The 26,747-nt window shown below is 42.2% G+C and overlaps 2 protein-coding genes across 6 annotated transcripts in view; one reads left to right on the top strand and one right to left on the bottom strand.

The window, feature by feature from the left end:
- Positions 1-13,282, top strand: part of LOC125486714 (uncharacterized protein CXorf65 homolog) — a 15,179-nt gene extending 1,897 nt beyond the window's left edge. Inside the window, exons 2-6 of one of the 5 annotated variants that reach the window (XM_048615430.1) lie at positions 5,700-5,786; positions 9,237-9,386; positions 10,821-10,895; positions 11,796-11,936; positions 13,045-13,282. In XM_048615430.1, the coding sequence (XP_048471387.1) occupies positions 5,700-5,786; positions 9,237-9,386; positions 10,821-10,895; positions 11,796-11,936; positions 13,045-13,100 (509 nt within the window). In that variant the 3' untranslated portion in view covers positions 13,101-13,282. The remainder of the gene's footprint in view (positions 1-5,699; positions 5,787-9,236; positions 9,387-10,820; positions 10,896-11,795; positions 11,937-13,044) is intronic. The other 4 variants (XM_048615432.1, XM_048615431.1, XM_048615433.1 and 1 more) reach the window with 4 other exon arrangements.
- Positions 13,283-13,363: 81 nt separating this feature from the next.
- The window catches only part of LOC109913661 (potassium-transporting ATPase alpha chain 2), a 46,769-nt gene continuing 33,385 nt past the window's right edge, over positions 13,364-26,747 (bottom strand). Inside the window, exons 13-22 of the mRNA XM_048615429.1 lie at positions 26,421-26,557; positions 23,934-24,084; positions 22,815-22,983; positions 21,665-21,819; positions 20,781-20,904; positions 19,115-19,260; positions 17,039-17,172; positions 16,504-16,605; positions 15,315-15,406; positions 13,364-13,803 (exon numbers count right to left, since the gene is read on the bottom strand). Of these exons, the coding sequence (XP_048471386.1) occupies positions 13,775-13,803; positions 15,315-15,406; positions 16,504-16,605; positions 17,039-17,172; positions 19,115-19,260; positions 20,781-20,904; positions 21,665-21,819; positions 22,815-22,983; positions 23,934-24,084; positions 26,421-26,557 (1,239 nt within the window). The 3' untranslated portion in view covers positions 13,364-13,774. The remainder of the gene's footprint in view (positions 13,804-15,314; positions 15,407-16,503; positions 16,606-17,038; positions 17,173-19,114; positions 19,261-20,780; positions 20,905-21,664; positions 21,820-22,814; positions 22,984-23,933; positions 24,085-26,420; positions 26,558-26,747) is intronic.

Here is a 26,747-nt window from a genome sequence, read left to right as displayed (position 1 = left end):
CCTCACCCCCATCCTAGGCCCCAAGAAGACTTTCCACATCAAGCAGATGTTCGCCTGCACATCTGCTAATGTGGTTTACTGTATCCGCTGTTCCCATTGTGGCCTCCTCTACATCGGGGAAACCAAGCGGAGGCTTGGGGACCGCTTTGCGGAACACCTACGCTCGGTTCGCAATAAACAACTACACCTCCCAGTCGCGAACCATTTCAACTCCCCCTCCCACTCCTTGGACGACATGGCCATCCTGGGCCTCCTGCATTGCCGCAATGATGCCACCCGAAGGTTGCAGGAACAGCATCTCATATTTCACTTGGGGACCCTGCAGCCCAATGGTTTCAATGTGGACTTCACAAGCTTCAAAATCTCCCCTCCCCTGACCACATCCCAAAACCAGCCCAGCTTGTCCCTGCCTCCCTAACCATTCCTCCCACCTCAAGCCCCACCCACATCTCCTACCCACTAACCTCATCCCGCCACCTTGACCTGTCTGTCCTCCCTGGACCGACCTCTCGCCTCCCTACCTCCCCACCTACACTCACCTTTACTGGCTCCATCCCCGCCTCTTTGACCTGTCTGTCTCCTCTCCACCTATCTTCTCCTTTATCCATCTTCTATCTGCCTCCCCCTCTCTCCCTATTTATTTCAGAATCCTCTTCCCCTCCCCCATTTCTGAAGAAGGGTCTCGACCCAAAACGTGAGCTTCCCTGCCCCTCTGATGCTGCTTGGCCTGCTGTATTCATCCAGCTCTACACCTTGTTAGCTCAGATTCTCCAGCATCAGCAATTCCTACTATCTCTGTAACAATTTTAACCCCACTGCAAAGCCTCTTCTAAGGATGCCTACTTTAAAGAAGTTACCCTCCTCCCTTCGGAAAGACCTCAGTGTATCCCTCTCCCACTGCAACCTTCTTGTAATCTCTTCGGCCCTGAAACTGCTCGACCACATCCTGAAGCAAACCAGGTACTACAGCCATTGTGCCTTTCTGAGTACCTTCTTACAGAACCGGATCATCCCCAATGGACTACAGTCTACATTTAGGCCTTCCCAATTTGGCCCCAACCGCGACCACCGCTACATTCAGAACATTGATATCCTTCAGAAGTGTTTCTCCCTGCAACTCCTGAAATACACACTCGCAGCAGTGCGTCGACATCTCCTGATCCTACAATTAAGCCTACCCCAGCTCAGAGCCTCCCTCTCCTGTTTTTCATTCGTCGTAGGATCCACAACCTGAACTCACAATTCTACTCGGCTTTATTGGACATTAAAATGGGAAAGTACTTTAAACTTACTGGTGCCTGCCACCCTACCCAGGACCTTCCCCACCATGTGCCTGCCGCCATTGGCCATGTGGCCACCTTCGGAGCACCCATGGATGATGTCACATCCGCAGCCGACGCCATTGACACCGCTGCTGATGCTGCCGCCTCGGTTTCCGAGGCCAACACCACAGACATCAAGGACGCCGCTGCCACCAACATCCAAGATTTACCGGCCTATGTCACTCCGCCCAACGCCTCCACAGCCAGCAGCTCCAGAGGAGACAGCAGCACCCAGCCTTGCCGAGTCTTCACCATCCCCCCAGACATCCCCCTCACTGAGGATGAACGGTCAGTCCTCAGTAAAGGGCTTACCTTTATCCCCCTCCACCCAACCTTTATCCCCCTCCACCCAAACATCAAGAATACCACTCCCGCTTGGACGTTGAACAGTTTTTCCGCTGCCGCCTCCGTGCTTACTTCTTTAATCGTGAGCCTAACCCTCCCCCTACTGACCCCTTCTCCCAACTCCAACACACCCCCTTCCTCCTGGACACCACCCCAAGGCCTCCTACCCTCCCTCGAACTCTTCATCTCCAACTGCCGTCGTGACATCAATCGCCTCAACCCCTCCACTCCTCTCACCCACTCCAACCTCTCCCCCACGGAACGTGCAGCCCTCCGCTCCAATCCCAACCTCACCATAAAACCCGCGGACAAGGGAGGCGCAGTTGTAGTATGGCGCACTGACCTCTACATCGCTGAGGCCAGACGCCAGCTCTCTGACACCTCCTCCTACCATCCCCTTGATCATGATCCCATCCCTAACCACCAAACCATCATCTCCCAAACCATCCACAACATCATCACTTCAGGTGACCTCTCACCCACACCCTCTAACCTCATCATTCCCCAACCCCACACCACCTGTTTCTATCTCCTTCCCAAAATCCACAAACCTGCTGCCGTTGACCCATTGTCTCCGCCTGCTCCTGCCCCACCGAACTCATCTCCACTTATCTCAACTCCATTTTCTCACCCTTGGTCCAGGAACTCCCCATCTACATCCGTGACACCACCCACGCTCTCCACCTCCTGCAAGACTTCCGATTCCCTGGTCCCCAACACCTCATCTTTACCATGGACGTCCAGTCCCTGTACACTTGCCTTCCCCATGCAGATGGCCTAAAGGCCCGCCGCTTCTTCCTGTCCCGTAGTCCTGACCAGTCCCCCTCCACTGACAGCCTCATCCGCTTAGCTGAACTTGTCCTCACCCTTAACAACTTCTTCAACTCCTCCGACTTCCTACAAACAAAGGGGGTGGCCATGGGTACCTGCATGGGCCCAAGCTATGCCTGCCACTTTGTAGGATACATGGAACAATCCCTCTTCCAAAGCTACACTGGGTCTATCCCCCACTTCTTCCTCTGTTACATCGATGACTATCGGCGCCGCCTCGTGCTCCCATGAGGAGCTCGAACAGTTCATCCACTTCACTAACACCTTCCACCCCAACCTTAAGTTCACCTGGACCATCTCTGATACCTCTCTCTCCTTCCTGGACCTCTCTGTCTCCATCTCTGTCATCCACCTGGAAACCAATATCCATTTCAAGCCTACCGACTCCCACAGCTACCTAGAATACACCTCCTCCCATCCACCTTCCTGCAAAAAGGCCATCCCCTATTCCCAATTCCTTCGCCTCCGCCACATCTGCTCCTGAGATGAGGCATTCTACTCCCGGACATCTCAGATGTCCTCGTTTTTCAAGGACCGCAACTTCCCCTCCACAGCAGTCAAAAACGCCCTCGACCGTGTCTCTCACATTTCCCGCAACTCATCCCTCACACCCCCTACCCGCAATAACAAACAAAACAGAATCCCCCTCGTCCTCATGTACCACCCCATCAACCTCTGAATCCAACGCATCATCCTCCAACACTTCCGTCATCTGGAATCCGACCCCACAACCAAAGACATTTTTCCCTCCCCGCCCTTATCTGCTTTCCAGAGGGACCACTCTGTCCGTGACTCCCTTGTCCGCTCCATACTCCCCACCAGCCCCACCACACCCAGCACTTTTCCCTGCAACCGCAGGAAGTGCGACACCTGCCCCTACACCTCCCCCCTCACCTCCATCCCAGGCCCCAAGAAGACCTTCCGCATCAAACAGATGTTCACCTGCACATCTGCTAATGTGGTATACTGCATCCGCTGTACCCGTTGTGGCCTCCTCTACATCGGGGAAACCAAGCGGAGGCTTGGGGACTGCGTTATGGAACACCTACGCTCGGTTCGCAACAAACAACTATACCTCCCAGTCGCGAACCATTTCAACTCCCCCTCCCACACCTCAGACGACATGTCCATCCTGGGCCTCCTGCAGTGCCACAATGATGCCACCCGAAGGCTGCAGGAACAGCATCTCATATTTCACTTGGGAACCCTGCAGCCCAATGGTATCAATGTGGACTTCACAAGCTTCAAAATCTCCCCTCCCCCGACCGCATCCCAAAACCAGCCCAGCTTGTCCCCGCCTCCCTAACCATTCCTCCCACCTCAAGCCCCACCCCATCTCCTACCCACTAACCTCATCCTGCCTCCTTGACCTGTCCGTCCTCCCTGGACTGACCTATCCCCTCCCTAACTCCCCACCTACATTCAGTTTTACTGGTTCCAACCCTGCCTCTTTGACCTGTCTGTCTCCTCTCCACCTATCTTCTCCTTTATCCATCTTCCATCTGCCTCCTCCTCTCTCCCTATTTATTTCAGAATCCCCTTCCCCTCCCCCATTTCTGAAGAAGGGTCTTGATCCGAAACTTCAGCTTTCCTGCTCCTCTGATGCTGTTTGGCCTGCTGTGTTCATCCAGCGCTACACCTTGTTATCTCTGTCCTTACTGGTATTGAGTGGCTCCAAATGAAGCAAGGCAAACCAGACGGCATTACTGCAGGGATTATCAGGGCACACAAGTCTGTTCACCAGGTAGCAATCCACTTAGACGGACAGCTGTAATATAACCTCTGGCACATGCATTCACATTGCAGTGTTTTGCAGATAATGCTTTTGAAGAATATTGAGGTGCAGTGTTTGATTTTGCATGTATTTCCAAAATATCTGGTACTATTTTTCATTATTATTTCATGGAATGTGAGTATCATGGAAAGGCCATCATTCATTGTTCACCCCCAAATGCCCTTGAACTGATTTCACAGCGCAGTTGAATCAACCACATCGCTGTGGGTCTGGACTTACATGTAGATCAGACTAGATAAAGATAGCAGTTAAAGGTTTTAAAAGCCATTTGTTAACTGGATGGGTGTTTTTGTGACAATTGATGATTTCATGAAGTATAATGTATAGATTTTTTTTTGTTGTTGTAAGCTGATATATGACTGATTAAAAACAGGAAATTAACCTTTTTATGCCCTCACATAATTCAACTGTAATTATATGGTGCCACTACGGAGAAATATTTTCTTTAAAGCTACTTGCATTCTGGAGCACTTTGGACAATGATAAATGTGACCAACATGAAGGGACAATTTTTCACCCAGTGGATGAGCACAAATCTTCCTTGCATAGATGCAAAAGAAGTTAAAAAGGTGTAAGGGAACGTTTTGTGCCTATTTTTCTTACACTCTTTTTCATCTAGACTTACTAGGTAACATTTGAAATGGGTGTAATGCATACTCATACAAAGTAGAATACAGTAAATAGAAAGAAATTATTTCCTCCAGTCATGGAATCCAGAGCAAGAGGTGACAACCTTGAAATTGGAGCTAGGTTATTCTGGAGCAATCACAGTCAAGAAGTAATTTTTCACATAAAGGAAGGGGAAGTAGAAATCTAGATCTGTTTCACCTGTTAACTCCCAAATTGCTGAGGCTAGATCATTCAGAAATATATTCATTTTTGTTTAGGAGCAAAATGAAGGGATGAGGAACCATGGTAAGTAAATGTAACTCAGATACAGATTTACTATCATCAGATTCATGGGGCTGAATTGCCTCCTCCTGTTCCTAAAATCTGCAATGGCTAGTTTTCCATACAAAAGACTAACTTAGTGGATATCAGTATAAATAGGAGATAAGGTTTTTACATTTGACTTCAATGCTTATTAGGAAAAAGAGTTTTCATTTCTAAGTGTCAACTGTTGGGTCTTGTGCCTGTGCATGTGTAGATATCCATGACTGAGTATCTTACCGTGAGGAATGAGTGGCCAGCAGTGTTCTAGATCAATAAAATAGACACCAGCCAATCAGGGTTGGGGGGAAAATAAGTTAGGGGAGAAGTAAACTAATCAACATTCTATCTTATTATTAAGTATTTAAGTGGTTAAATCCTCCTATTTGTATTAATTGATTTTCCAAGGCAAATGCAAGGTATAAAAATTATTCTATGGTTTTTAATAATAATTCTGTGTATAATGTTGATTGCAGATAATGAACATGCCCTTTTCAATACATTATGTAAAATTCCGGTTTTGCTGGACTGCATTAAACAGAACTGTCACTATGAGACTGAAGGTAACAGTAACCTCAAATTTTCCACTTTTCATGCTGTCATTGTCACCAAAGAAAAATATTCCCTCGTTACCGATAGTACGTGGCTTTATTTGTAGTGAATGTGCTGACCAGATACTTCCATTAAGCCCTGTCCTCTGACTGTCCGTGTGACCCTCCAATATTAATGCATACTGATCGCATGACACATTTACATCAAATTTATTATGTTTTTTTTCACACCGTCTATAGTAGGTGGCAGAACTTCAGAACATTTAAAGGGGCAAGATGGTGGCTCAGTGGTTAACACTGCTGCCTCAGCACCTGGGACCTGGGTTCAATTCCACCCTCGAGCTGGTCTGTGTGGAGTTTGCAAGTTCACCGTGTCATGCATAGGTTTCCTCCAGCTGCTTTGGATTCCTCCCACAGTCCAAAGATATGCAGGTTAAGTGGATTGGCCATGTTAAATTGCCCATAATTTGTCCAGAGATGTGTAAATTAGGTAGATTAGCCATGGGAAATGCAGAGTTGCAGAGATGGGATGGGTCTGGGTAGGATGCTCTTTGGAGGGTTGGTGTGGACTCAATGGAATCCCTGCTTCCACACTACAGGGATTCTGGGATTCTATGATTTAAAAGTGGTCTGGGTCAAAGGATTTTTGACGGCTTCTGCTTATGACTTTGGACAGTGATCACTCCATCTCATGAAGTTAAGGAGGGGCAGAGTAGTTTTCCATGGGGAAAGAAATGAGGTTCAGAAAGAAAGTGTGTCATGATCATTTTGTCTGTTGTCTGGAGCTGAAAGTCTTTTTGAGCGAATAAGAGATTAAAATGTAAAAATGATGGTAGGAACATTCAGTGCAGTATATAATGTGATTAGTCCATAAGGATTCCCCCAGATATCCAATAAACCTTTGGTAAGAGAACCACAAACACCTTGGGAAAATGAGACTTCTTTGCATGCCAAGGAGCATAAGTAGCATCCAATAGGCAGGGATGAGCAATCCCACAATCAATGGATCAGATCTAAGCTTTGCTGTCCAAGCACATTCTGTGGTGAATGGTGGTGGACAACTAAACAACCTACAGGAGGTTGAGGCTCCATAAGTATCCCTTTCCTCGAAAATGAGGGAATCCAGTATGTCTGCAAAAGGTAAGGTTGAAGTATTTGCATCCATATTCAGCCAGAAGTGCCAAATGGACAATCCATCTGGCCATCTTCTGAGATTCCCACCTTCACCACTTCAATTCACTCCACGTGATATCAAGAAATGGCTGAAGACATTGCATATGGCAAAGGCTATGGTCCCTGGGACCCTTATTTTTTTGTAATATACATAATTGATATAGATGAAAATGTTGGGCGGAATGCTAAGCAAATTTGCAGACGACACTAAGATTGGTAGAGTGGTTAAGAGCAAAGGAGATGGATGTAGATGGGTTAGTCAGATGGGCAGACAAGTGGCAGATGGTATTTAACCCTGATAAGTGTGAGGTGATGCACTTTGGAAGAAGAAACAAAATTTAATGAATGGCAGGACACTAGGTCGGTTAGAGGAACAGAGGGATTTTGAGATAATTATTCACAGATCCCTGAAGTCAGCAGAGCAAGTGAATAGGATAGATAAGAAGGTATATGGGGCACTTGCTTCCATCAGTTATGGCATTAAGTATAAGACCGAGGAGGTAACCACTGAATCCCATCCTATGGGATTACTACTGACCATAAACTGAACTGGACAAACCTGATAAGTACTGTGGCTACACAGCAGTAAAAGATTAGAAATCCTGCATTGAGTAACGCACCTCCTATTTCTACAAAGCTATCCATCACCTGCAAGGCACCAGTCATGAGTGTGATGTATTACTCTCCACTTGCCTGAATGAATGCAACTCCAACGATAGTCTCACAATCTCAATCTTGCATGTACCAGGTGCTGCTCTTGACACACCCCCCTGCAAGCTTCATTGAAACAGGTTCAATGGTAATGGTAGAGTGGGGCTATGTAGAGCCATGAGATTGTAGAATGTGGTTGAATACAATTCTACTGCTGCTGATGGCCCACACCTCTCATGGATTTCCAGTCTTGAGGTGCTAGATTTGTTCAAAGCCTGCCGATTTAGAACAGGTTGTGTGACGATGCATCTGATGAAGAGCATCCCTAGTATGAAGACAGCACTTCACTTCATCTCCATAGGACTATGTAGTCGGCACACCTCATTATACTGTCATGGATGGTCTCGGCCACACCAAGCAGAACGATGAGGATGAGGACAAGTAGAAATATCCCTCTGCTGTTTCCCCATCACCTTCCACTGACCCTGTTTAGCTGCTATGCCCTGTAGGACTCAACAGCTCAATCAGTCCTGGTGCTGGTGAGCCACCCTTTGTGATGGACATTAAATTCCTCCAACCAGAGCACATTCTTGATCCATGTGCTTCCTCCAAATGCTATATAACACTGTGGAGGATCTGATTCATCAGTGGAGGATGGTGGTAACCAGCAGGGGTTTTGCTTGCCTATGTTTGACCTGGTGCCATGAAACTTCATAGTGTTCTGAATCAATGTTGATAATTCCCAGGGCAGCTTCCTTCTAACTGTACACCACCTCTTCTGGCTCTGTCCTGCTGTGGTTTAGGACATTCCCTAGCGTAAAGGTAAAGTCGCTGTAGTCTTACCAGGCATTTGAGGGAGACTGGTGATGCCTTACTCTGAGATTCACCATGCCTCAGGCAAGGGGAGAGGTTGAGGAGGAGAGTCCTTCATGGTCACGCAAACCATGCTGTTATTCAGGGATGTGCAGGCTAGATGGATTAGCCATTGGAAATATAGGGTTACAGGGATAGGGTAGGGGGTTGGTTGCAGGTGGGATGCTCTTCAGAGGGTTGGTGTGGACTCCATGGGCCGAACGGCCTGTTTTCACACTGTAGGAATTCTATGATTATGTTGTTGTCCAGGACACTGTAACATATGATTTCCTGAGTATGACTATGTCTGGTTGTCTCTTGACTATGTGGGAGAACAGGTCTCCAAATGTAGGTAAGGAGGACTTGCAGAGTCAACAGAATTCCACTTGTGTTCCCATTCCCAGTGCACAGGTCAACGTCAGGTGGCCCATTTAGTTTCATTCTTTACACTTTGCAATAGCTCAATACAACTGAGGGGACTGCTAGGCCATTTCAGAGGGTAGTGTAGAATCAAGCACATTACTGATACATTTGGAATCATGTGTAGGCCAGACCAGGTAAGGATGGCTGATTTCCATCCCTTAGGGACATAAATGAATTAGTTGGGTTTTTACAATAATCGGCAGTGGTCACATGGTTGTCACCAGACTAGATATGTGAACATTTCTGTTATGGAGTACAAACGTATTAAACAATGCAGAAAAATTATTGAGAAATAGTTAATTCCAGTATGTATAAAAGGAGTATAAGAAATTGAAAAGAGAAGTTCATATTGGGATTTTCCAGCTTTTTTTTGTACTGATTTGATCTGCACTTCAGCTGAAGTTGATCTAGCAGACGAGACCGGACAAGTGAAGAACTTATCACAAAACCAACATTGCTACGCCTCTGACATCCTCACTGAACGAGAAGTTTATATTCTTCTTGGAGTCAACAGTAAGTAAATTCCACTAAAGAAATAAACTAGGTAACTATACAGGTCAGTTCGAAAGGAGAATATTTCAAAGCTGTAATAGGGGTAAAGTGAATACCTAGAATGAAGTTTGTTCATTCAAATTTGAAAATTTAACAGTGCTCTTTGAGGTACTCGCATTTTAATGACAGTGCTGTGAAAGGTTTTACGTAGTTTTTTTAAGGCATGAAACAGCAGTAAACGTTGGGTATTGGAGAAACAATAACACTGTTTATAAGTAACATTAGTTCTAACAATGAGAAGACAAATAGTAGAATTTCAGTTAGTATCAAATCCTGGAAGGGAAATTCAAGGATTCTATTATTCTGTAACCCTGATAACTAGTACAAAGTGACACAAGGGAATATTAAGGAAATAGGAGCAGAAGTAGGCCATTCAGCTCTTTGAGCCTGCTCCACCATTCAGTATGATCATCTCTGATCATCTAATTCAGTACCATGTTCCTGTTTCTCCCCTATCCTCTGATCCCATTAGTCCTAAGGACTATATCTAACTTCTCCTGAAAACTCTCAATATTTTGGCCTCAACTACATTCAGTGACAGAATTCCACAGGCTAACCAAACTCTGGATGAAGAGATTTTTCCTCCTACCATTCCTTACTGGCCTAGCCCATACCCTTGGACTGTGACCCAGATACTGGACTCCCTGATCAGTGGAACATCCTTCCTGCATTTACCCTGTTGAGCCATGTTAGAATTTTATAGATTTTTACGAGATGCCTCCATCCTTCTTCTAAGGTCCAGTGAATTTAGTACTAACTAATCCAGTTTCTCTTCATAGATCAGTCCTGCCATCCCAAGGATCAGTCTGGTAAACCTACATTGCACTCCCTCCATAGCTACAACATCCTTCCTCAGATAAAGAAGCCAAAATAACACACAATACTCCAAGTGTACTCCCTCACTAAGAACCTGTGCAATTGCAGCAAGACATTCCTGCTCCTGTATTCAAATCCTCTCACCATGTAGGCCAATATATTATTTATCACCGTCACTGCCTCCTGCACCTACATGCTTACTTTGTGACAGGTGCATTGCACCTCCCCCTTTTCCAATCTATCACCACTCATAATAATCTGCCTTCCAGTTTTTGCAACAAAGTGGATAACCATGCATTATCTACATTATACTTATTTTGCCATGCATATTCCCACTCAACCAACTTTGTCCATATCACTCTGAAGCATCTCTGCATCCTCCTCACAGCTCACCCTCCTGCCCAGAATCTATGTAATCTATGAGCAAGACCATTTTACCCTCTGAAATGAAGGAGTAAAGCAATGAGGTAGCAAAGCAATAATAATTACTGAAGGCAGAATGGCTTAAGAATCACAATAACTGCTCTGTACCTTGGAAAAGTGTTTCTCACTCTGAATGTGCATTTTTGTATCTTCTAGAACCAAACAGGGCCTCAACACCTGTCTATGTACCATTACTGAACAATGATGATATTGTCAATTCCAAATTCCTAGGTAGGTCAAAATATTTGTATTCATTCCTCACATTAGAATGAAAAATGTGGCTCTGCTTGTCAGTGTATAGAATGACAATTAATGAAACAATCATATTGTAGAATTTTTTCTTTCAACTGGTGTTTACAAAATGCCATTTAAGTTGCAACTAAAGGAGCCTGCCAGTTAGAAACCTCTTCAAAGGCAGTGGGGATGTTCTATAGGTAGCCTAATGTTACAAATGGAATCAGGCTGTTTCTTCATACAGTGATCCTCAGTTTACCAAGATAGGGTATCAGCCACTCTAGATTTTTCAGAGGCTTCTGAACAACAAAGGAAGCAAAAATGTTTTGGAGGACCAATGACTTGGATTTGGGGGGAAAGGGGGTCAGTGTTACTGTGGAAGTTATAAGGGAGGGAGTTGGAGTGTGATGAGGGATTTCCTCTCTAGCACCTCCCAGTGGTGGATACCTGGCAGCAATCTGCGGCCAACTTCTTTCAAAAACAAGTAGGTAAAACAGGAAAGATGTTATAATTAAAGTCAATGCAAAACCAACAAAACAACTTTTAAAAAAAAAAATTCAATGCTAACAATACAAAATCAGTTTTGAAGATAAACAAAATAGTTATTTCAGTATCAGAGAAGGAGACCATTCAGCCCATCATACCAGCACCAGCTTGTTAAACGAGCATTGTTACCGGGCGACCAACCGTGTGAAAGTCTGCTCCAAAATCACTGATGTCTCCAATAAACGGCAGACGTGACAAAGTCTATCTTATTTAAAAATGTCATCCTCCGTTGACATTTGGTAGAACTGTGTTTAACCACAACTGTAATACTGATAGGTCTCAATCAAAGTAAAACACTCAAGGGATTGATTGCAGATTCAAATCTTTTTCTTTGCATTCTTTATCTTGAAGCTAAACTCGGAGCCCGACTGGATTCTCTAAGTCAAAACCGAGGAAATGTAAAGAAAATGCGCAAAAAGTCTGCATCACCATCTCCCTCACGTTTATCCACCACAGATGGTGAGAAATCTTTCTTACTGCAAACTAGTCAAGGTATCTGTTGTTTAAAGTACATTTAATACACGTTTTAGCACATAGGCACATTAGGGACGTTCCCCAATAGTGCTGCCAATGCTTCCAGTACATTTACATCTTCCCTTGTTCCCCTGCTGACTCTCTCCTTCTCATCATTCCTTTCCTGAGCCTTTTTCTCTGTGAGGTTTTCAATTTTAAAACTACAGGTCAGGAACTTAACCAAATCTTATTGTATATTTTCTAATGAAAAAGTGCCATTTATAGGAATACAAATGAAGTTCTAAATGTGGGATAACTGTAATGTTCCTGTTGACTATGCTGTGGTCATGTCTAGATAATCAAGGACTGTACTAAATCTAGTTTAATTGATCACATATTTCTAGCTTGCAGAACTTGCTCAAAACAAACAGCCTGCTGATTTTGCTTAGATTGTCACAATGGCCACCTTTATTCAAAAGATAACTGATTGGATGCTAAATAGTTTAGGAAGCCCAAGGATATCACAGATGCTAAATAAGCACAAGATCTTTCAACTCTTGTGTAGAATCCAGGCATGAAGAGTTTTTTTAAAATCACCAATAGTTCATTCTCATTCAGCAAAAATTAAATTGTCTGACTTGGAAAAGTCTACAATTTGAACCCAGGAAATGGTACATCTGATCGAAAGAGAGTACCTGCTTTCGTGAAGTACGTGTTAAGATTTCAGTACATCCTAGTACGCTTTGCAGCAAATAATTTCTGAATAGCAAGGTCCCACAAAAAGCAATTAATGTCTAGATTGTGGTTCAAATTAAATGTCAGTTAGTTCAGCTGAAGAACCACCCCCCTTGCTCTCTTTGAATAGAGCCTTGTAATCTTTTGTGTCTACCTGATTGAGCCTGATTTTAGTCTCATAACCACATTCAAAGATATTTCCTGCAGCATCATGATAATATACCAACCTCTAATGTAGAATTAAAGCTAACATTTGAATACATAGAAGTTGACAGGAAAATAAAGTAATTGGGCAATTAATTATGGCCAAGTCTATGATTTATATTCAGCCTTATTGTTTTACAGCAGCTTTGTGTTATAAATGCTGATTGTTTCCTGTCAGGTGGTAATACTATTCATATTTCTTTGTCAGGTAAACAGAGCACTTCACCCAACGGGAAACATAAAAATACCTCAACACCTCAATAAGGAAAGCACTGAGCCTGAAACACACTCATGGCACTTACTGGAGTTGCATTCAGTTGTATATTGCAATCCATACTTATTGAAACTGTTTTCTGGATCGCAAAATTTATGGAACTGTGGTTTTTCCAGTTATTCTGCAAGACTAGGAATGGAAATCAATAAAGCACATCAATTTTTTTCTCCCATCCTTTTCATAGCAAGCATAACTCATTTACTTGGAACAGGAGTAAAGGTCATTAAAGTAGCATTTTAATAGTTTACAGTGCTTTATTTTCACTTTAAGCTTACACTATACATTAAAAACTTTCATCTTCTATTGATTTAATAAGGTGCTGATACAAACAGTGACATTATTTATTTAGAAATTTATTTGTGTAAACTGCAAGGGGCTGGGATATAATTATATAATTGAAATTTTTAAATACTGGGCCAAAACTTGCTTCTAGAGAACTAGTATAGTGAAGTGACCAGCAACTGAAATCTCTCCAATTTCAAAATTACTGCTCCCCAACTTTAGTTATATAGAAGCAAACTATGAAGAAGAGGAAATTCTAATGCGGTTTTAACACAGAACAAAGAAATGATTCTTCCCTCCTGCATGCTTGCTGCTGCTGGCCAGCCTTAATCTTCTTCAGTCCAGTAGTGAAGGGGTCACATATAGTTTCACAAGATGGCTGTCAATAATACATGTTTTTGTCCCACCAACCTGTAACAAACACATTGTCCTATTAATATTTAAATTGTTCCATATTTCTCTTAAGGCTATCATGATTTTGTTGTTTAGTTACATTTGCTGCTCAGTTAGAAGAATTCTCTATTCATGGGTACAGCCATGACATGTCCACTCACCATCTTGAATGTGCATTTCTTGCCAGAATTTGTCATGCCTTATATTTTGCATCCCTGAGACAGATTTTACTGTGTAATGTTACTTGTAAAACAAATTCAAGTCTCAAAAGTCCCCATTTCAGCTTGTGGAAGTAGCAAACACTATTGTTGTATGATGGATCCCATACCACAACTCATCAGGCATCCTCCTTATTGAGACTGGTCTATGGGATCTGTTTGCTCTTGCCTTAAACAACATGTAGTCTTTTTTTGAAACATTGTAGCAACTATGTACAAATTATGTTGGCATGATAAGCATTGTTAATGAGACATGAGAGTCTTAATATTAGATGTTACTGCAAGGTCCAAATTGTTCTTTTGCCTGTGTCTGTAAGACATCATCATAGTAGGCAATGCCTAATGCACTGCTCAGCATTAACCCTTTCAGATTCTTGCACCCTTGCACAGTATGTTAGAGGATGATCATTGGATTATGAAGTTTAGCAAGGAGATACATTAATGTGAGCCCATGAAATCACTTCCTTAGCGTTACTGTTGTATGATCACACTGTCTGCACTGGCTTTTAATGTTTGTTCCAAACAAAACAGTGACCAGGAAATTGGTCACACCACAAGTTATATTTCCCAACAAGTATCTAACTGTTGTTAGAACCTCTTAAAAACATACTTCTCAGTGTGTAACCCAGATAAAGATGTCAAGCCTAAGGAATTTTATCGTAACATTGCTAAAACGAGAAATTCAAAGTTTTCATTTTGCACCCTTCAGGATTGAGAATTAACACAAGAAACCAATCTTAAAAGGGAATAACAATTTGTACAACACGAGGCAAATATGTTCATATGTTGAACAGTAGTAGGCATGGAGATGCAGCTGGAACTGTGAAACTTATGGCAATGTCCTGATCAATCACAGTCTTAAGGGAATGTAGAAGAGAGAGTTCTGCCAGTGAATAGGCCTATGCAGAAAATAATTGGCCATTTTAAGAGTTAACTACAATTTCTTCCTCATAGTTGGTGTTCCAAAAGGAAGAATTAGGAGGTCATTTCATTAGAAAAAAGATCAACACTGTTCACAGAATCTCCCATTGTGAAGCAATCATTCAAGAAAGAGCTGCAATATGATTTTAAAGAAAAGCCTGAAAATTTGATCTTAAGTACCTAAAAGGCATATGGACTTAGAAGGTGAGCACTCAGGACAGTTCACCCAATTCACAACATGCAGAATTTTTAGCTGAAGATGCTATGCTCATTGCAAAGCTATGAATTGAGAGAAAAGTCATGGGTGAAGTTCTTTACTACAAATCCATTTGTCATTTGTACTGAAAAAGGGTTTTTTTAAAATTGAGAACATGTGTTATGAAGACTTACTTCCAGGGTATTTGCGAATGAAGAATTTACGGATTTCATCATATACAAATATTAGAATTGCAAAAGGAACAGCTACAAACCAGTACTGAACCCTGAAAAGAATAGAAGTATTTAACATTAGAATTTATACCATGTAACTAAACATACTGAGCTCTTTAGTACAAAACTGAATAAATACAAACTGTTTGCAAGCACAGAACGAAAGGGAGGCAGTAACATTGCCAATCTTGTGAGAACATGCATTCAAATCCCACTATGGAAAATAGTTAAATTTATATAGTCATAGATCATGGAAACAGACCCTTTGGTCCAACCAGTCATGCTGACCATAATCCCAAACTAAACTAGTACCCCAGTTGCCTGCGCTTGACCCATATTCCTCCAAATAGTTCTTATTCGTATACTTAGCTAAATGTCTTTCAAATATTGCAACTGTATCTGCTTCCACCACTTCCTCTGGAAGTTCATTGAATTCAAATTCAGTAAAAGCCTGGAATAAACAGCTGTTGATTATCATAAAAACTTAATGTCCTTTAGGGGAGGAAATCTGCGATCCTTACCCAGTCTAGCCTACGTGATTCCAGACACACTGCAATTTGGTTGACTCTGAACTGCCTTCTAGGCAATTAGGAATGGGTAATAAATATTGGCCCAGCCAGCACCATGCCCATCAAATTTTAAAAAAAGGCCATCAGGTTTTTAATTGTATTTTTGACATCTATATAAGGGTTATATATAAAAAAATTGTACACTATTTATAATTCAGCTCCTGACTGCACTTCTGTACACAAAGTGTCAGGTCTGTATACACAACTCCAGGTCACAGTATGACTGAAAACAGGGTACCGTTTGAAATTTCATGACGTTCTCAACAGTACTAATTTCACTACTCGCCACTTTCAGCCCAATCTTAACAGAAATCTATCTACTTTGGTTTTGATATTTCAAACTAGGGTATGACATCGTTTTGGATTTGTGCTAGCATTTAACAAGGAATTAATCAACTGCATTTTGGAATTGGAACAATGTTATAATCATTTTTTAAGGTTCTTTATTGTTTTCCAACTGGTCATATTCCTGCCACATGAACTTAAACTTTCTTTTACAATAAAAGATATCCTTCCAGGGCAAAGCAACATACGTTTACAAAAGTGATTGAGAATATATACACTGGCACAGAATCTCTCACCTGAGAAAGGTGAAGTGAAGGCTGTTTTGCATCCCAGGAACATAACAAAGCACAACAGCAATGCCAACCTGGGAGAGAAGACCTATCCAGAGCACTTTATTTCTGGAAAATAAGGAAAAATTGACTGGTTCAGAAACGTTTCAAAAAAAAGAATAATCCTAATACCCATTGATCTCACAACCTCCCTGTTTAGATTCCAAATTCCATTCTCAGCACCACATCCCTAGTTCATTCATAGTTTAAATCTTGTGGTATTTGTGCCATTCCACAGCTTTCCTTAATGCCCCTCCACAATCAAACTACTCTCAAATCGATTTAAATGTTGCAGGAAAAGTATTGTCCTACAAACAGTTTGGCAATTAATTCTGCATAGGTACCAGATTAAGTTTCAGATAAACACTGAAAAGTTATGTTAATTTTTCAACCTTCCTAAAAGTTACAAATGAGCAACATGGCTGTACATTACGATATAATATTTCAGAAATGTAATCACGTAAACAATGCAAGTATTACAGAAAATCAGGTGACCCCCTACCTGAATATACCCTGCTGGAAAATAGAATTCCGTCTGGTTTTACGAATGATTAAATCAGCGAGCTGTTCAATGACAATTCCAACGAAGAAAGCTGTGTAGCAGGTCCATTCCATGTGCAGCCTCTGTTGGTAGGTCTTTGAGAAAAGAGAATTGAATGTTTTACAGATGTGCCTTAGGCAGAACCTTAACTCAAAGGAGGTAGTTTCCCAATTCCCAATCCCCCCTCATATTGATTTGGCCATCCATTGGCTTGCAATGGAGGACAGGCACATTGCAGGATGCATTGGCCAAGGCAAAATTGAAGGAAGGTATTGAGATTCAAAAGGCACACAGCTCTTCTCCAGCAAACTGTATTCAAGGGAGAGTGGGGCAACTGTCCTGGAAACTGGGGATGTTGTCTGGAAGTTGGCAATGATGATTTTTTTGGAATCTTGCACAATTCTAGAAGGATGATCTGTCTGAATGTGAAGGGATCTAAGGTTAAAACAATGCCAATCCCCTACAAATGATGCCAGTGTGTTCCGAGGAAACATGTCTCTCAACTCACCTCAAATGCGGATGCCTTCTCATTCATGCTTTACAGAAAGCAGCTGCCACCAGCCCCAAGGGACCCTTTCTAACCTTAGAAGAGGAGGACAGAGCCCCAGAGAGGGCAGATCACATATACTGCATCTAGCACCACGCAGATACATGCAACTCAGTGACTATGCCTGTCTCAGCTGTAAAAGATCAATGCACTGGTGTGAGCACATTGACTGCTGGTCTTCAACTGCAGAGGCTGAGATGGAGCGTGCCTCAGGCAGTCGGAGGGCTGCTGGACATGACCAGATGTTGAGTCCTAGGCTGATGATGAAATTCTGGGATCATCCGACAGGTAACAGATTGTGGAAATACAACGTGAGGCATATAGCAGCAATGCCAGATGGTTTGCATATTTTAAAAAAGATAGTGGAAGACTCCATCCAAGCTGTGGTCACTGTGATTATCTGGTCTACAGATGCACAGTGTCTTCCATTGAGATAGTAGGGACCATTATGAAGGGTTAATCTCATGTTCTGACCTGCAATTCATCACCTTGTCTCATGGCACTGGGGCCCAGAGCCAAGGTAAGATTGGAATGAGGAGCCTGGAGTTAAATCTGGGTCCTGCTTTTTTTCAGCAAAGCAGGGAAAAACAAATGGATCACTTGGAAGCGGTTGATGCCTTCAGGAGGCACCTCTCTGGGCATCTGAGATATAGGCAGCCACCCAACCTCTATAGTATGGGAAGCTTTTGGGTTTGCTTATAGATTTCACCCCACCGGATTTCACACTCACATGGACCAGCAACTGTCCCATGCTCAGAACATAACATTCAACCCGGGAAGCCAATGTAGCTGACCAAGAATAAAGATTTTAGGCAAGTGAGAACTTGTTATAGGAGAGGATATGTGTGGCAGAGTTTGAGGTGACCAGAAATGTACGATGCACAATGCACAGGTAATCAGCCAGTAGAAAATAGGAAATAGTCATTTCTCAAAAGGGACAAAGGTATTAAAGATGATGTCACGGCACATGGGTTGAGGTACGGGCAAGGTTGAGCAAGGCTGTAGAATTGAAAATAGCGAGTCTTCACAAAGTCTTAGGTCAAGAATTCAGGTAGGGTTAAAAATGATGCCAGTGCTGCATACAGACTGGTCCAGCACAAGACTGGTGCCAGAAAATTGGTCACATTTATGTCAGAGACCAAAGGCAATGAATTTGATTTTTGTCAGTGTTTTAGTGGTGAAAATTTCAACTCATTTCATCTGGATTTTGAAAAGTTTGGTCACCACATAAGCTATCAAGATGTTATGACCAAGTTAGACATGCACCAGAAGCCAATCACAAAAATGGCACTGAGTTAATATAAATTAATATAAATAACTAAGTGTACATCAATTATATTATGTTTCATTTCGAATCAGCAACTGCAATTCAACAAGCAATTTATTTGTTGCAAAATGATTTGAGATGTCCCAAGGACATAACAACATATTGTATAATTAAAGGTCTGAAGCTAATGGCTTTATTATGCCTCATTGGAAATAATTCATACCCATTCTTGTCCATAGCTATCTTCAACATCATTATTAGTGGAGTCTTCCCATGCTAAACGTATGCCAAGAATCCTTGAAGGAAGCCAGCCTTGGTCTGCCAAGACAGTAAAATAACAAAGAAACCCTCCAATGGATTGCGTCACTCCTGTGTATGCAGGCAAAATCAGTAATTCAGGCTGGTTCACACAGAAAACTATAAAGTCACTAAAATCACATCTGTTTTTGTATAAGGATCGCAAAAGTATTTATTCAAAATGGATTTAAAACTTTGTTGCCTTTCATTTTTGTTTTAAATGTATACTTTCTGTTTTTTATTAGATCCAGAAGCAGGATCAAGGATCAAAAATGTTGTCTTCTTCAAAAACCCTATTTCATTACTGTTTACTGTCTCAGAAGCTGATTCATTTGACAGGTGAAATTTCAAAAACTCATAGATATGCTTTGCAATGGAAACATGCACTCTATCATACTTCAGCACTTAAATTCCTGCCAAACTCAGTGACGGGACTGTGTGGTCATGTTAAGATTCACAGTCATGTGTTCAAAGGCAAAAAGTAAAATATTTACCAATAATCTATATTCTTTTAGTGACCAGTTTCTTTGTTGATTATGATGGTTTCATGAAAGTTGTAAAGATTTACTTTTATGGCTGTGTAACTTTTTAAAATAATAGGAATAAGCCAGTCAGTTAGATCATGAAATAGTAACTCCACTATGATTTTATCCCACACTCCTGGAGGACCCTTCCCTAATAAGTCTGTCAATCTCAAACTTTAGAATTCCAATTAACTCATTATCCAGAGTTTTTTGGAAGGACAGAATTCCAGAGTTCCAATATCCTACATGTGAAAACGTGCTTAAGGACTTAACTCTTGAACAATCCAGGTCTAATAGTGTCCCTTTGTTCTGAAATTCCCTAGCAGAGGAGGTAATTTAAGTAGAGAAGAACTATTAAAACTGTTAATGATTTTAAAGACCTGAATATAATCATCACTTAATCATCTAAATTCACAGGAATGCAAGCTAAATTTGTGTGAGCTGTCTTACGTTTAGAGGGAATGCGCTCTTTCGTCAGGTCTCATCCCTTGAATTTCTAATTTAATTTTCTCCCCACTGGAGTATGCGCCTGATGTAGGTCAGTACACAGCACTTGTTCCCAGGTCAAATACAGCGCCCAAAACTCCTGACACCATTTTAGCAACCTTCTACTGGCTATTTCTGCTCACTATCTTCCTGTGCAACTGCTCAAGATCCAGTTGACAGCTCTGAAGGTCAAATCTGCCAAACTCCACACTGGGGCACAGAACTCCAGTGTTTAGTGTCACCACTCTGAAAGCAGACTTCGGGCGAGGGGTTTACAAATGAAAATAAAAAGTCTATGAAGTCAGTTTCCTGCATAAATAAAATCATTCAAAAAAAAAAATAGGATGTTTAAATATCTTTTAGTATTTGCTCAAAATAAGTACTCTGAAAAATCAAAATTAAAGGAAATATTCTAAGCATCATTAAAACCTCATCTCTTGCCTTATCGTATAACTTGGACTGACCACCCCAGCAGTGAAGAGAGCATTAAAATTCCAGCAGCGAAGAGAGCATTAAAATTCCAGCAGTGTACGGCAAATAGAAAGTTATAAGGAAGTACAAGCATGACAGCTCCCAACTCACCAATTTGCAGATAGGAATATGCTGCAAGCTGCAAGTTTACCAATCGATCTTTGCTGGGGTTTCGGGGTTGGACATTCATAATATCTCTTTCAGCTTTCTCGTATGCCAATGAAATAGACGGGATCTGTTGATGAAGCAATCAGTTGATGTGAAGCCTTACCAACAATTGTGAATCAAACATTTCGGCGTTTAGATAATACAGGGTTCAGATAATTAAATAAAATAAATCAAAGGCTTTTGTATGTTGCTAAGGGAGATCTTGTGGCACAGTAAAATGTCACTATCTCTGAGCCAGTAGTCAGAAGTCACACAACACCAGGTTATAGTCCAACAGGTTTATTTGCAATCACAAACTCCAGATCAAGGCCCTGTCTCCAGCCCTTGCCCTACCTGTTGTGGAGATCATAACGTTGTGCATCAGACCAGCCTTTAGACAGAAAACTGAAGGTGATGATGTTGCTAAGGTTTCCAGATAAAAAGGAAAGTGGTCTGCCGGAGTCAAAATTTTGCACTGCCATCATTACTATTTTAAAACAATGTTTCATTTACCCCTTTACAGGGCTGCAGGCACATGTTTGTATTGATTTCTTTTCCAATTTTCACAGTCTAGGCTAAATAATAGCATCCACAATTTTATAATAACTTAACCGTCTTGCTAGACTGAGATGTATGTTAAAATTAATGAATTAATAATGTGAGCTTGAATAATGTAAAGCATGGAAGAGAAAATGTAGTTTGAAATTTAACTTAAATTGCCCATTATCTTTCAATTGATTAAGAATAAAGCAATCATTAATCAGCAAGAATGGTAAAGAAAGAGGGAGGACAGAGATAAAAAGAAACTGGTATAACTCATTCTCAAGGATGAGTGAGTAATTACTTACAACATCTGTACCCAGGTCAATGAGGAGGATGGTAATAGTCCCAATGGGAAGTGGTATACTGGCAACGACGTACACAATGAATGGACACAGTTCAGCCATGTTCTTGGTCAGGGTGTAGGCAATGGCCTTCTTCAAATTGTCAAAAATCAGACGACCTTTTCAACACATTAAACCGATTTAGTAATGGAAAATGATTTGTTGTCTGATGTAAATTGATTCAGTACTATGACCTTCATAAATTCATCTGCATCATTAAAAACACCAATGCACAATTGATCATTTCCCAGATTCCCAATTTAATTCCCACAAACCTTAATTAGAGTTGAATAATTGGCCTGGGAATTTTTGATGTTTGAAGACCATCATTCCCTAACATGAAGTTCCTGCTCCAAATGCTTGTTCAGCATTCTTACTCTTCCATCTGATTTGAGATAATAATCTCTTTCACCAGATCTTTATAAAGTTATAACTGAGCAAAAAAAAAGCAAGATGGTTGTATATGCTGTAGCCTTTTTAATAAGGATGTGTCCAAAGTGTTTCTTACTCTCTTTCTTCCCTCACCTCCTGGATAGCAACATTCTACATGTGTTGGAAGTAGAGACAATAAAGAAAGAACATTGCATTCAGATTTGCACATGGGGCACTGAATTTTGCCTAGGTGGTGGGATCTTAATAATAGGCCAGATAGCTGACGACAACCTCACTTCAGCCATTTTGGGGAATCCCCCCTCCCCCAATTACATATAAAGTTAATGTGTTGCTATCAGTTCACCTGTCTCTTTAAGAGTCAACAAGTTGCCTTCCAGCACAGTCAACCAAAGGCTAGTAGCTCTTTGATTGGATGGCCACCAGGAGTAGTGGTCATTTTTAGGACAGGACCTCACTGACATGCAACAATGAATGTTGCCTTTGTATTAAATGAGTTGCATTGCACATCACCAGGCCCAGTCATTAATGGTGGCTGGGGAGTGCAGTGGGGATATTGACAAAGGGGAAGCCATTACCATGAACCATGATACCTATTTAGGAGGACTTCCTTCTCCCTGCTGATGAGCCAGCAGAGAGGCCACCAGGTGGGCTCCTAAGCTTTGGTTTGCTTTCCATCTCCTCCGTAACTACATCTTAGCATCATGTGCGTTATATCTTGTACCTTCTTCCACTCCAGTGACTATTGAGGCAAAGTTATCATCCAGTAGAATCATGTCTGCTGAATTTTTGGCTGCATCTGACCCCACAATCCCCATAGCTATTCCAATGTCAGCTTTTTTCAAAGCTGGCGAGTCATTAACACCATCTCCAGTAACTGCCACAATGGATCCCTGGTATAGAAAGAGGAAAGAGGATCTAATGAGAACATCAAGACCTGAGGAATTTTCTAGCTGAACAAGCTAAAGAGCTTCATATTTCCTAATCTTACTCAAATACATGTCAAACTTATGGTAACAACAGTAGTCACCATGAGCATTTTGAGGACAAATGGCAAAGACAGCAATCAAATGAAGTAGGCCATAAAAACCATTATACTAACTCATTATGTCTTCGTAGGTTCTCCACAGTCTGTTCCACTCAATCCACACAGGATACATAATGTACTACCAAGGTTGTTGCCTAACTCCATCTTATTCAGGGTTCTTAAATGGCTTTTTTGTTCTAAGCTACTTATTGTATACACATAGCAAGATGTTCAACTGTGGGGTTACTCCCTATGCTGTTTAATGATTTCAACATATATAGTGACGCTTACTTAGCTCTAGAATGTGATACAAAGGTTTAGTTGCTTAACTGTGGATGTCACAAAGTTACTCCAACTTAACCACTTCCTTGTCTGGACAGTCACAATTTAAATTAGACTGGAGCATCTAAACTGTTATCTATGGATCATGTTCAGCCTCTGAAGTCCTCAGCACTACAGCAATTGAGCAATAAATTGTTCATTTTATCTGTGAGAACGTTGTAGGCCTGGAGAGGTCAAAATGATGCTGTTGCCTCCTTGGTGTTTGAGTCATGAATCAGAATATCATCAATGGTTAGTTACCATCCTAAGAAAAGAGTGGATTTCTACCCTGGTAAAATTAGATGGATTAATGTCTTAGCTGAGAAGGTGGTACCTGCAACAACACTGCACTTCCTTAGTACTGGACAAGAGCTTCAGCCTAGATTATGTACTCTGTACCCTGTAGTGGGCTTAAATCCATGACCTTCCAACTTAGAGGTGAGAACTTTACTACTTGTCCAAGCAAACCTGTTGTATTTACACATGAATAGATACCTGTCTTTGGCAGGCTTCTACGATATATAATTTCTGCTGAGGTGATGTCCTGGCAAATACAATTTCAGTGTGGTTCCTCAAAATGTCATCCAGGAACTCAGGGTCCATGTCTTGGAAATTCGAACCATTTATGACAGCAGCTTTGGCGTCACTTTAGTATTCAAAATATGAACAACAATTACGCCAGTTTTTAAACTAATGTAATAATTTGACATTATCATATAAGATATTCAGTTAGCACAAGCTATGCAGTGGATTTAGTGAGAATAGTTTGTTCTATAGGGCAGAAATTCCCCACATACAAAAGATACAATGTGTAAGTAATCAGGTTTACATGTCTGCCAGGAATACAACAATACACCGATCGCTCAACATGCTGTATCAGCCATTTAAAAGTTTATACTGGATATCAATTGTGAACTCACCTCAAGTTATTTACTTGCCTGTGGTATTGTCTCTTAGTTCAGGGCATCACCTGGTAATCTAGGTATAACTCTACAATTCTACATCCCTGACAGGGAGCTGAACTGATAGGGAGTACTGAAGAGAGGTACTAAATCTGCATTGCTGTGAATTTGTCTTCAATCTAGTGCAGTGCCTGTTGCCACTTATACCGATTTGGGAGTGCAAAACTATGGGATTTCATTCTCTGTTCCTCATTTGCAAAATTTGAAATCTGTTGCCAAAAGCATTAAATCCCAACATAAGTGTGGAGGCTCCAATGGCAACTAACCCCTCGTTCCCCCAGTGAGAAAGCCCATTAGGTCAAACATCAATCAAGGCTGATTGGTCAGCTGTGTGCTGACCAAAATGCTTCTTGGCTTGACACATGCCTTGTCAGTGTAGGCCCATCCTCCTGAAGTTTCCACCAATCAAGTACTGGCAGCTACTCAGAGCTGCAAAGAACATATAGAGGCCTAGACTGGGCAGCCATCAACAACTGGACAGGTGCGATAGTATTTTTCTTTTGAAGGGTATGGAGGCAAGGGCAGGTGGGTGGTTTTCAGGAGCTATCCTCTGCCCTTCATTGACCCAGATTGGGATTAATAGAGGTCCACAAAACCCAGGGCAGACCACTCTGATTTCCCGAGGAGAGACAGCCATTATCTTGCCTATACAAGGCAGTTTGAGACCCTTAAGTGGTTGTTAGTTGACCACTCGAGCCATAATTGATAGAACTGTGAAGACGTCGCCTATGGGATCTCCACCCGAACTTAGTGGCAAGAAGTGGGCAGGTAACTCCCTTGTCCGCTCCACACTCCCCTCCAGCCCCACCACCCCCGGCACTTTTCCCTGCAACCGAAGCAAGTGCTACACCTGCCCCTACACCTCCCCCCTCACCCCCATCCCAGGCCCTAAGAAGACCTTCCACATCAAACAGATGTTCACCTGCATATCTGCTAATGTGGTATACTGTATCCACTGTTCCCGTTGTGGCCTCCTCTACATCGGGGAAACCAAGCGGAGGCTTGGGGACCGCTTTGCGGAACACCTATGCTCGGTTCGCAACAAACAACTACACCTCCCAGTTGCGAACCATTTCAACTCCCCCTCCCACTCCTTGGACGACATGGCCATCCTGGGCCTCCTGCATTGCCACAATGATGCCACCTGAAAGCTGCAGGAACAGCATCTCATATTTCGCTTGGGAACCCTGCAGCCCAAGGGTATCAATGCGGACTTCACAAGCTTCAAAATCTCCCCTCCCCCGACCGCATCCCAAAACCAGCCCAGCTTGTCCCCGCCTCCCTAACTATTCCTCCCACCTCAAGCCCCACCCCCATCTCCTACCCACTAACCTCCTCCCGCCTCCTTGACCTGTCCGTCCTCCCTGGACGGACCTATCCCCTCCCTAACTCCCCACCTACATTCACCTTTACTGGCTCCATCCCCGCCTCTTTGACCTGTCTGTCTCCTCTCCACCTATCTTCTCCTTTATCCATCTTCTATCCGCCTCCCCCTCTCTCCCTATTTATTTCAGAATCCCGTTCCCCTTCCCCATTTCTGAAGAAGGGTCTCGACCCGAAACGTCAGCTTTCCTGCTCCTCTGATGCTGCTTGGCCTGCTGTGTTCATCCAGCTCTACACCGTGTTATCTCAGATTTTCCAGCATCAGCAGTTCCTACTATCTCTATCTCTCTGGTGTTAGTTGGCCTGAATATTTGCCCTTTCTGTCATCTGGCCCATTGCTTTTAGAATCAGAAACATCCCACCTTGTAAAGAGCCAAAAATACACACACCAAAAAAATGCTAGAAACAATCAAAAAGTCAGCCAACAGTCAAAAAGAGAGAGTAAAAAAATTAGGTTGACATCTTTGCATCAGAGGCAAACTAAAGAATACTTGCAAAACCAGGAGAACTGAAGAAAGCAAAGAATGGCTTGTAACAAATTCTTGTTGATTAGCCAGTACGCTTTTTGCAACAATTAAATCTCAATAGAAGTACTAAAGAATGATTTTTTTGTGTAACACAGATTACCTCAATCTACCTTTTATTCACTTGGTTGACAGAAACATTAAGACGCTTTGCAATGTCTTCCACTGTCTCACTACCTGCTGAGATAATGCCAGTACTCTTTGCTATAGCTGTTGCTGTGATTGGGTGGTCACCAGAGACCATAATGACCTGTTGGGGAAGAAAAATAGGAATTTATATCAAAAACAGGTTTTTCAAAAAATCCAAAGTTCAAGAATTTTAAATCCATGGTATATTATTAGTTTTAGATAACAAGGTGTAGAGCTGAATGAACACAGCAGGCCAAGCAGCATCAGAGGAGCAGGAAAGCTGACTTTTCGGGTCTAGACCCTTCTTCAGA

Source organism: Rhincodon typus, chromosome 32 (genome assembly GCF_021869965.1).
Source record: "Rhincodon typus isolate 14 chromosome 32, sRhiTyp1.1, whole genome shotgun sequence".
Lineage (NCBI taxonomy): Eukaryota > Metazoa > Chordata > Chondrichthyes > Orectolobiformes > Rhincodontidae > Rhincodon > Rhincodon typus.
This window is presented reverse-complemented; position numbering and strand designations above follow the sequence as displayed.